Here is a 12,418-nt window from a genome sequence, read left to right as displayed (position 1 = left end):
AGTTAAAACTTAAATATCTCAACTAAAGATTTGCTTTAGTAAAACAATATGCAACTAAAATTAAAACGTATAGATCACAGTTTTATTTTGTTCATAATGTCATTTTCTCTAAACTTAACATTCCCAAATCTGTATACTCTTATTTTTAAGATTTATTTATTTATGCATACAAGAACTGGGGTACAGGCCATAGGCGTGGGGGGTGAGAGGATTCACCAGAGACAGAGTGGGGAGCAGAACAGGCAGAATGACTGAAATACATTGCTGAGGGGAGTAGTGGACTAGACAGGAGAGGTCTGCTGCACCATATGGGTATTTCCCTGGCTGGGCATCAAACTCGTGCTGCAGTGGCTGCGGGCAGCTTCATAGTGCTGTGCTTAACCCCTTGCACCACCAAGGAGACCCAAATCAGTATACTCTTAGTGAAAAAAAAAAAATATTTCAGGAGGCAATTATTTATAATGATTACATAAAATCTTTGTTTTATGTTTTAATTATATCTGTGCTTCTCTTTTAATTATTACTCTTTCCCATTCTTTTCTCTCTCTGTCTCTCTCTGTCTCTCTCTGTCTCTCTGTCTCTCTCTCTCTCTCTCTCTCTCTCTCTCACACACACACACACACACACACACACACACACATTCCGGCTTGTTTTCCTTGAATGCAAATAAAATGATTATATTCTATAGAAAAGGCAGAAGTAAAATTACTCCCTCATTAAATGAAATTTGCTATGTTAATCATTGACTTGTCTATGCTCCCTGCAATCTGAGAGATTATTCACTGGCTCATGCAAGTTTTGTAATTTAAATATATTAAGCAATACCAGTAGTAGCACATTTCCTTAAGTCCTAATTCCCAGGCATCACAAGTCTTAATGATGATCATCCACATTATCTAGATTTGTGCTTGTTTCTTCATAGATGTGCCATCCAGTCCCTATGGAGTGAAGGTTGTCGAGCTGTCACAGACCACAGCCAAGGTTTCTTTCAGCAAGCCAGACTCCCATGGAGGAGTGCCTATTCATCACTATCAAGTGGATGTCAAAGAAGTGGCATCAGAAACCTGGAAAATAGTACGCTCCCATGGAGTTCAAAGTGAGTCAGTGATTTCAAAGTGATTTATTAATTCAATCGGAAATTCAATATACCTGTGTGATTAGCTCTTTATTTTCCTTCAATGCTTTATTTTAATGAGGTGAGTTTCCACAGCCCTATTCTACTTGAGAATAACTTTAATAAGAAGTGGAAAAAGTTTCCATCATGATTAAAGATGGAAGAGTTTAGCAAAATCATCAGTTTAAAACTTGGGGAAATAAGATTTTTTTTTTTTATGTATATGAGTACTAGTACTGGGATACAGGCCAGAGATGCAGGGGGTGAGAGGATCCACCAGAGACAGAGCGGGGAATAGAACAGGTAGAATGACTGAAATACACTGCTGAGGGGAGCAGCGGTGAGACAGGCGAGATCTGCCTCTCCATGTGGGTTTCTCCCTGGCCAGTTGGGGATTGAACCCGTGCTGCAGAGGCTGTGGGTTGCTTCATAGTGCGGTGCTTAACCCCTTGTGTCACCTGGGGATGCCCTGGGAATAAGTTTTAAAACTTAAGTGGTTATATGAAATGTAAAGAGGCAAATGGACAAATAAGACAAAACAAAATTAATCTTTAATGTAGAGAACAGGTTGGTAGTTACCTGAGAGGAAGAAAATTAGGGGAGTGGGTGAAATGGGTAGAGAGGGCCAACTGTGTGGTGGGTGAATGGAAACTAAACTTTTGGTGGAGGTCATGTTGCAGGGTATAGATGTTGAATAATAATGCTGTATACCTGAAACTTATATTGTTATAAAAATTTTTATTGCAATCAAATTTCTAAAAATTAAACACTTTTGTAAATGTTTACAAAAATGTTGCTGTAAAAAGAGTTGTTGATACGTTAGGTTTTTGATGGCTGACTAATCTGCAATGTTTATTTTTCATTGGTTAGTAATATTTCTTCCATAAATAAGTTTGGAAATGGTATTGTTAAATATAGTTGTCTTATATATTTATTTATGAGGCAACCTATAAAAATTCATTTGACTACCAAAATATATTTTAATATCATATTCTGAAAGCCCCAATTTTTATTTCAAATATTGTCATTTTGAAAGCTACTGTTAGTAATTCTGAGAAGTTAAAACAATTTACAGGGCATTTTCACTTACATAGATCGTGTGTTGAAAATGTGACGTTTTTCTCACTAAAGGAGAAGAGACTAAAGTAGGAATAATAATGAATTACAGATTGGACTCTGATGGTTGGGGTATGGAATGGCAGTAAGTGGTCCAAAAAAAATGGCATAAAACAGTGAAGAAATTATTGTTCCATAATTTTCTTCCTCGACTTGCCTTGTTTTGACCCCAAAATAGGTATAGGATTTTGTAAAGGACATGAGACCTATTGTGAAGAAAAGGAGAATGAGTTGACTATGGAGACACAATATATAAAATTATTCTAGCTTTCCCTCATTGTTACCTGCTTGTTCAGCTTTTATTAAGAATCACTATTGATATTTGACAGAAGTCTTAGAAATAACAATCATCAGTCATTTACACATGCTTTAAATAATATTCCCACACTAGTCAGCTCTTACATTTTGTTTCAATGATGAGAAATTTGCTATGATGGTCTTTGTGTGCATGTTATCTAGTTCAGGGGAGATAATTTATAAAGATAGTTTCCCAAAGAATTGATGAGTGAGTTTTAAAAAAAAAATTGCAAAAGAAATCATTATCCTAAATATAGGAATCATATAATTTTTATTTTTAAATATATTTTGTTGATTGTATAATTTATGTTATTGAACTTTAATAATGGTTTACATCTTTACCTCAAAGAATCCATCTTCCCCTTCCATAGACTCTTGTGCTCTCTCCCCACTTTGCTCTTATCCCTCACCTTCTCTCTCCCCTTCTGGAATAATAATTTTTAAAGAGAAAAAAAGAAGATGAAATGTGAAAAACATAAAGATAAAACAAATTATTTTTTAGTGCAGGACACTCAAAGTGGGTGTACAATCATAACTCGTATTCACAACTATGAGTACAAGTACTGGTAAGTATGGACATTATAGAAATTGAACTTGAGAGAACAGCACTGTTTCACTCTACCCTTCTGGAGGAGATTTATAGACTGTCTCAAGACTTCCCACAAAATTGCAATACAGTGAAGAATTTATAATGGATTTGATCTGGCCAATTTGGACAAGGTGAAAAACCTTTGCTTGCTATGTATCCATCTCTCAGAGGCAGATTTTGTTTATAAGGCTGAGATGTTCCATGGAATATTTGATAATTTAAAATAAGACACTGGGGCCTCCCTGGTGGCGCAGGCGATTGAGCGCAGTGCTGTGAAGCTGTCCACAGCCTCTGCAGTGCCAGTTCGATCCCCACCGGCCTCGGAGCAACCCACATGGCAAGCAGACCTCTCCTGTCTCGCCCGCTGTTCCCCTCAGCAGTGTATTTCATCAGTATGCCTGTTCTGTTCCCCACTCTGTCTCTGGTGAATCCTCTCACCCTCCTGCACATCTGACCTGTATCCCGGTTCTTGTATAAATAAAAATAAATCTTTAAAAAAATAAAATAAAATAAGAAGACACTATAACAGAAATTAGACATTCCACGTGTATACAATAGGTGTGTTCTTCACCTGTGGGTATATTAAGAAGGAAAGAAAATGTGGGTCAGAAACATATTTGCTGATTCTGAATTTCAGTTAGTGAGTTACATGAGCCATACTTAATGTCCTCATACCAGGGCAGATTAAAGGTTGCCCGGGAACCAAAATACTCAAAGTCCTGTGACTGAGAATTTGTCATTTATACATGAAGAGACTATCTACATTGATACTCCCCCCTCCCATTTCTATGACTTTTTATTTTTTAATAATTATGTTCACGGGTGCCTTTAATCAGATGGCAGTCATGTGACCATTGCCTGATTTCAGGTAAGCGTAGTACAAAGATGATTTTTTTTTAAGTAATAATTGTTTTCATTAATTTTCCACTTACTACTTCTAGGTATATTGCTTAGTGTTTATGTCCATTAAAGGTTTTGCCATCCCTATTTTATTTTTTTTTATTTTTTTTCCTGAAGAAACTGATGATTTTTTTAATTTTATATATATTTTTACATCATTTTTCATTGTTGCACAATGTATGCATTTTCATCTTGGTTATAGTCCCCATTCAAAGATGATTTTTAAATCCATTACTGCTTTTGTCCTTTTTTGAATCTCCCTTTCTTTGGCAAAAGCTATAAATCTATGATCGTCATCAAGCACAAACACATCCCATTGAGTCTATCACAGGCTAAAAATCAATGATTTAGCTCTGACCCCCATGACATAAGAATAGCTGAGAGTGGGGCGTGCCCTGAATTACACCTTCCCTTAGGAGGAGGGAAGGAGTCAAATACATTTTATATTTCTGGTGCTATAATTCTGCCTGGGCTGTTCCCACCACCTGGGCTCTCTGTGAGACAGACATCCGAGGACCTCAGGGAAGCATGAGCATGTGCATCTGCACTGGATAGAGTTGAAGTTGAATCACTTTTCAGCTTTATTCTCCTTCTTTACCTCCTTACACTTGTGTTAGAAGCTTTTGTTTGGAATGTACTTATACATACCTACTTCATGCAATATCCATTTGACCTGTCCTTTCATGTTTGATATGCTATTCTATGTCTCTGTTCATTAAAATCACACTTAATGACCACATTTTGAGTTTACTAAAGTTCTATTTGATTCTTTTCCAAATTAGCTTGGTATTTAAATATGTTGGTCATTTTTTTATTGTTTCTTTTGATTAGCTTAAACATTCTTATTTTGTACTTAGATTTTCAATATACTTTTTATAGATTCTTAATTAGTTTACTAGATTTATTGTTTGACTTATTTCAGCAGAATCTCAATCATGATGGTTTGTTTGAGTATAGTGAGTGATGTTAGAAACTGATCTCATGTTTTGCTTATCCTCTCTATCAACAATCATGCAAGACCTGCATTTTGTATACATTTTCATGCGAGAGATACTCTTTTGCTTCTGTTAGTTGTCCTGGAGCATTGCAAAGCTGGAAGCACAGACAACCCTAAATTGTTTTTGTTTTTGTTTTTTTTTTAATTTGGGACTTCCTGTTATTTTTCTGTTATGCTCAAAGAATAGGTTTGTGGGTACTCATTTTTAAAGTACAGTAACCCAGCCGTCTTACACAATTGGAGTTGGATTCAAATTCAGAATAGTTTTAGTCATCGATTCTCCTGTATGTTTGCATATGTATACATATATGTGTATACATATGTATGTATGTTTGTGTATGTGTTTTCTACCCTGCACTTTTGCTTTTTCCAAGAACTTTGAGGTTCATGGTTCCATGTAGGTATCTTGCTTCAAATCTCCCTCTTGCATCTAATTTCCTCACTGAAGACATTCAAACCCAGTTGTCTATAGCAGAGTCCTATGTACAATCTCTGAGTACCAGTGATCTTCTCAACAGGACTTCATTGTGACAGAAAAATAATGATGTGGCTGGACCTCTGGCTTCAGGTCTCCGCAACCACTTCATTTTTGATGATTCAGAGTGTGCCTTCCTGGCCTCTGACATAATATGTACATCTAAAAAGGTTTTTGAAAGTGATATGTGTAATTTATAGATGGAAGACATTTTTCTGGCTACTTGAGTGACCCTATTGCTGAAAACATGAAGACCTTTTTCTAAAAATACAAAAAATGAAGAAGTTCTTCCTGTGTACCTTTGTTCTATAGTTTGTTCTTACCGTTTATTTTAAAGCCTAAGAAACTTTTGCATACTAATTATAATTATTGCCTTTAAGGCATTTTGTTAGAAGATAGATTTACATCCATCTATGAAAAGACAGGTGCAAATGGCCATAAACATTGAATTGAATTGAATTTATTCCTTTATTCTTTTTTTAAAGATTTATTTATTTATGCATACATGCACTGGGGTACAGGCTAGCAGTGTGGGGGGTGAGAGGATTCACCAGAGACAGAATGGGGAGCAGAACAGGCAGACTGACTGAAATATACCCCTAAGGGGAGCAGCAGGCAGGTCAGAAGAGGTCTGCTGCACCTTGTGGGTAGCTGCCTGGCTTGGGATCGAACTTGTGCTACAGTGGCTGCTTGTGCCACCAGGGTCACCCCTATATCTTTATTCTAACTCACATGACTTTAATTTTAACCTCTTTCCCTCATTCATACATATCTATAATTTGTTTTTGTTTTTGTTTATTTTTTTAAGATTTATTGATGCAGGGCCTCCCTGGTGGCACAAGGAGTTAAGATGCAACCTATGAAGCTGTCCTTGGCTGCTGCAGCATGAGTTCAATCCCCGGCCGCCCAGGGAGCTACCCACATGGTGCAGCAGACCTCTCCTGACTCACCCTATCAGATGTTTATTATTAGATTTTCTTTTAGAGATCTATGGCAATTCATCTTTCTGTGGGATGCTCTTTTTTGAATTTTTACATAATAGGATGAAGATAAGTTATGATTTACAATGCCTAGGATTTCTGTTGGACAGGTTTTCTGGAAATAGCGCCTCATGCCCGTTACAAAATATTGCGCACACACACACACACAGAAAACAGTTTTTTTTTTTTTTATGATTTATTTATTTATGCATCCAAGAGCTGAGGTGTAGGCCCAAGGTGTGGGGGATGAGAGGATTCACCAGAGACCGAGTAGGGAGCAGAACAGGCAGATCTACTGAAATACACTGCTGAAGAGAGCATCGGGCGAGACAGGAGAGGTCTGCTGCGCCATGTGGGTCACCTCCCTGGCCGGCTGCTAATCGAACTTGTGCTTCAGTGAATGGTGATAGCTTGATAACACTGTCTTTAACCCCTGTGCCACCAGTGAGGCCAGAAAGCAAAATTTTGATGTGCTAATCACAGAATTATAGAGTGGCATTCAGTTTTTCCATACATTAAACAACTAATGGCTATAATCTGTCAAGCACTAACAATCCTTCATGTTAGCCTCTCTATGTATATGAGCTTATACAGTGGAGTTTAACTTTCTCCAATTCTCTGCCAATTGGATTAAAACTGTTAAATTCAGTCAATATATTTGGATATCATTTTCTCCATTTGTTTTTATTTTTCTTTATGGTGGTTTCAAGGTACAATTTTATTCTGAAGTTACTATTATTCCCATCTTATGTATGGTGCAGGAATTACTACGAAAACCTGTCATACAGCTTGTGCATGGCAATATTTAAAAGAACATGTATTACACTTTAAAATTAGAAAAGACACTGATAACTTTTGTGATCCTAGGTTAGAAGCATATTCAAAGGTAGTAATTTCATAATCTATAAATATATCAAATTATCACACTGTACTTTTAAATTTATATAATATTACTTGCAAATTACATCCCAATAAAGCTGGAAAATAAGTAAGTAGACTAAAGGGATAAAAACATGTTCAGGATAGCCTCAAAATTATGGTGTGCATGTGTGACCCTGCCTCAACCTGAGTGTTGACTTACTCGTCATCTAAATGCTATAGCTTTAAATACTTCAAACTTCTAAGGAGAAAACACCTGTGGTTTTACAACACATATAAAGTGCTAACATTCTTAATAAATAGAAAAGGAAGTATGTATGAAAACAGGTTCCATTTGCCTTTGTCATTAAACAGGTGGTTAGTGCTGTTATTTGCATTTTCATACACTTAATATACATTTTCTCTCTCTAGATACATAAGAAAATTATCACAAATTGTCCTAGGGATAGCAAATAAGGTTAGTAATATATTCTCCTTTGCAACTTATTAAGCTTTATTGAACACAAATGAATTCAAACAGGATGATTATAATTTTTTTTACTTCTACCTTATAAATTCATATAGCAAATTATATCACAATGACTTTCCCAAATTTCAACATAATCTTCCACTTGTTCACTGACTTTTCACAGAGCACATATTTTCACCTTAAAAAAATACTTTATTTCATTTTTTTCCCTCAGTGATGACTCAATACCATTATAATGTCCTAATTCAATTTTTGAGAATAGGATCATTTCATTATTTTTCACATTTTCCCTCTGCATTTTTTTCAACATTTTTACTATAGTAAAAAAAAAAAAAAAATATATATATATATATATATATACACACACATACCTTAAATTGTACCATCTCATAATTGTTTTCTAAGTGTCCAGTTCACTGGTGTTAAATTTACTCATCATGTGAAACTTTCACTGCAATCCATCCACATTGCTATTTTTCAAAATTTAAACCTGAAATTTTAAAAATTAAACAGTTCACATCAAACATATACATTAAACAACATATACATTAAATGCTATTTTTATACATTAAATAATAAGGGTTCTGATCCCCAAATCACTGGGAACTTTTGTCGTACTAAGAATTTGATATCATAGCACTTTGAGTGGAATCACATAGTGTTTATCTGTTAGCGACTGGTTTATTTCACTCAACACAACATCCTCAAGGTTCATCCACATGGAATCATAGTACAGAATTTCTGTCCTCTAAAGACTGAATAACTGCTATTGTATGTATATATAGCACGTTTGGTTTATCCACTCATGCACTTACGGACTCCTAGATGATTTAAAATTTTTAGTGGCTGAACATAATGCTGCTATAAATGTGGGTGTGCAGAGCTCTCCAAAATGCTGCATCCACTTATTTGAGGTACATATCCACAAACAGAATTTCTGGGTGTTAGGCAATTTTATTTTAATTTTTTGAGATACTTACATACTGCTCTGTACCATCATACATACTGCCAAGAGTGCCAAAGTTTCCAGTTTCTTCATATGCTGTCAATTCTCGTTGATTTCAGATTTCTTTTTAGAGTAATCATCCTACAAAACTTTAAGGCAGAATCTTATTCGTATCAAACCTGTGCTCTTCTTATATGGTCCATTTGTCTGAACTTCCACTTATTTATCTTTGAAATGGAAAATGTAACCAAATTTTGCTAGTCTGATGATTAAATGAAATGTCATCATATGTGGTTTGAAATAATTGTTTTCTAAGTGTCTAAGTGGATTTTCCTCACAAAGTTTTACTAGGAAAAGTAAAATATGTTTTAATGGTCAGCAACAAATGAGTAGAACCTATAAATGATAATGGATAACAACTATAGATTTTGCAAGTCTCCTTGTTTGGCAAAAAAGTGGTGTCTTGTTTGACATGGTTTTAAAAATATGCATTGAAAAACTCCTCTTGAAATTCTTATTTTGCATTTAAAATGTGTAAGCTTTATGAGATTTTTAATAACTTATATGATATATGTGCTATATGTCCTACACACAAAATCTTTACAATACAAATCCTCTTAAAGTGAGCTAAAAACAAAGATAGGGGGTGCAATCAATAACATAAAATTATATATAGATAGCATTAAGAGCTTAAATAATTAAAATGAGGCTTAGAATTCCTGTAGGGATGGTTTAGGAAGGAACATTTAATTATAAGCTATATATATTCCCCCAACCCCAGTCAAAAAAAAGGTGCAAAGCTTATAGAACAACAACAACAAAAGATTATGTGGATATGGAGATTTTGTGAAATTAGCAATATTGAGAGTAAAAAAATTATATTCTGGTTTCTGAGTTCGTAAAAACCTATTGTGTTAGATCATAAAGGGACATATTTGGTAATTATGTACCTATCACAACTTATGTATTAAGTGGTTTCTAAAAATACACATATAAATTGATCACATCTTAGATGAATCCTTTTATAAATACTAAAATATCTTATGTTTAAAATTTTAAAAGTAAAGCTTGTTTGTAAACCAAATTTACTGGTGATGGAACAGCATTATCTCTAATAAAAAGAGAAATTTAGGGCCTCCCCTGGTGGCGCAGCAGTTGAGCACTGGGCTGCGAAGCTGCCTGCAGCCTCTGCAGTGATGGTTCAATCCCCGGCCACAGGCGAGGGTCCCACATGGCGCGCAGACCTCTCCTGCCGCCCGCTGCTCCCCTCAGCAGTGTACTTCGATCCTTCTGCTTGTTCTTCTCCCTGCTCTGGCTCTGGTGAATTCTCTCACCCTCCCACACTTCTGACTGTACCCAGTGCTTGTATAAATAAATAAGTAAAAAGTTAAAAAAAAGAAATTTATAAAGTTCATCAGCATGGCTGGGAATAAAAATTTAATTTTAGGTGAGACACTTCAGTGATTTCACTATATTTTAAGATCTGTCTCAGAAAATTAAGAGCAAATTTGATTTTTAATGATCAGATCTACCCTAGTTAGGCTTTGTGATTTCTCATAGCTACCAGACACACTTCAAAGTTCTTGACAACTTGAATGAGCTCTATTGTAGGTGGGAAGTAGATCAAGGGAATCCTTTTCTGTTTACATTGAATGGCAGGGAAACCCATGGAGACCCCAGATTTATTAGAGTCAAGAATAGAGCAAGGCTAAATTTAATCACATCTCAGAACTTTGTTCAGTCTAATTTGTTTACAATCTTGTGTCAAGGGTCATAAACATTCTGTAGCCTTTGCTTCACGTGATTGCTGGAGGGAGGGAATATACAGTGCATCATCTGAAGAAACAAAAATCTTACTTTGCTCAACTTCCTTTAAGCATTAAGCTTGATTACCTTTTTATTTATTTTTTTTAAATAATAAATTTTATTGTTATATTCCCCATACAATTGCAGACCCCCATTATGACCCAATCCCTCCCCTCCCGCCCCCGCCCCCTAAAAGTGTCTCTGGTTCATAGTTTTTTGTTGATTTTGATTTTCACTTTCTTAAAGTTATTCATTTTCCTGGTCCCTTATTTAAGTTTTCTAGATTCCTGTTATGAGTGAGACCATCCGGTATTTTTCTTTTTCTTTTTGGCTTATTTCGCTGAGCATGATCCCTTCCAGCGCCATCCATGTTGCTGCAAATTGCATGTGTTTATCTTTTTTGAATGCTGAGTAATATTCCATGGTATATATGTACCACATCTTCTTGATCCAGTCATCTATTTTTGGGCATTTGGGTTGTTTCCAAAGCTTAGCTATTGTAAACAGTGCTGCTGTAAACATAGGGGTGCAGGTGCTCTTTGGAATTGATGTTTCTGTGTCTTTTGGGTAAATACCTAGGAGTGGAATTGCTGGATCATATGGAAGCTCTATGTTTAGTAGGTCCAGAAATCTCCACACAGCTCTCCATAGTGGTTGGACCAGTTTGCACTCCCACCAACAGTGCAGAAGAGTTCCTTTTTCTCCACACCCTCGCCAACATTTGTTGTTGCTAGTTTTTTTAATATGTGCCATTCTCACTGGTGTAAGATGGTATCTCATGGTAGTTTTGATTTGCATTTCCCTGATGTCAAGTGATGTTGAACATTTTTTCATATGCCTGTTGGCCATTTGCATTTCCTCTTCAGAGAAGTTTCTTTTTAGCTCTTCTGCCCATTTTTTGACTGGATTATTTTCTTTGTTGTTGTTGAGTCTCGTCAGCTCTTTGCAGATTTTTGTGATCAGTCCTTTATCATTAGTGTTGGGTGCAAAAATGTTCTCCCAGTTGGTGGGGTTTCTCTTTGTTTTTGTTATTGTCTCTTTTGCTGTGCAGAAGCTCTTTAATTTGATGTAGTCCCAGCTGTTTATCTTTGCCTTCACTATCACTGCTTTGGGTGATGTGTCTGTAAAGATGTCTTTGATGTGCAAATCATGTAGTGTTTCGCCTATATTTCCTTCTATATATTTTATGGTTTCAGGTCTTATGTCTAATTCTTTAATCCATTTTGAGTTGATTTTTGTGTACGGTGTGAGGTAGTGGTCAAGCTTCATTCTTTTGCATGTAGCGACCCAGTTTTCCCAGCACCATTTATTGAACAAACTTTCTTTGCTCCAATGCATAGTCTTTGCTCCTTTGTCAAAGATTAGTTGACCATAAATCTGTGGGTTTATTTCTGGATTTTCTATTCGATTCCATTTGTCTGTATGTCTGTTCTTGTTCCAATACCATGCAGTTTTGATGATTATGGCTTTGTAGTATAGTTTGAAGTCTGGGAGTGTGATGCCTCCATTCCCTTCTTTTTTTTTCAGGAGAGCTTTGGCTATTCGGGGTTTTTTGTGATTCCATATGAATTTCATCAATAATTGTTCTATTTCTTTGAAGAATGACATTGAAATTTTGATTGGAATAGCATTGAATCTTTATATTGCTTTTGGAAGGATGGCCATTTTAATAATGTTTATTCTTCCAATCCATGAGCAGGTGATGTCTTTCCATTTCTTTGTGTCTTCTTCTATTTCTTTTAACAGTGTTTTATAGTTTTCTTTGTATAGGTCCTTTACCTCTTTTGTTAGATTTATTCCCAAATATTTGATTTTTTTTGTTTCAATAATAAAAGGGATTTTTTTTTTGA

At 35.6% G+C, this 12,418-nt stretch overlaps 1 protein-coding gene across 2 annotated transcripts in view; it reads left to right on the top strand.

Moving 5' to 3' along the window:
- Positions 1 to 12,418, top strand: part of NCAM2 (neural cell adhesion molecule 2) — a 413,941-nt gene that overhangs the window by 342,406 nt on the left and 59,117 nt on the right. For both annotated transcript variants that reach the window (XM_054700347.1, XM_054700348.1), the window contains exon 12: positions 923 to 1,096. In XM_054700347.1, coding sequence (XP_054556322.1) covers positions 923 to 1,096 — 174 coding nt within the window. The remainder of the gene's footprint in view (positions 1 to 922; positions 1,097 to 12,418) is intronic.

Source organism: Talpa occidentalis, unplaced genomic scaffold (assembly GCF_014898055.3).
Source record: "Talpa occidentalis isolate TD23 unplaced genomic scaffold, MPIMG_talOcc4v2.1 talOcc4.4, whole genome shotgun sequence".
NCBI classification, from domain to species: domain Eukaryota; kingdom Metazoa; phylum Chordata; class Mammalia; order Eulipotyphla; family Talpidae; genus Talpa; species Talpa occidentalis.
This window is presented reverse-complemented; position numbering and strand designations above follow the sequence as displayed.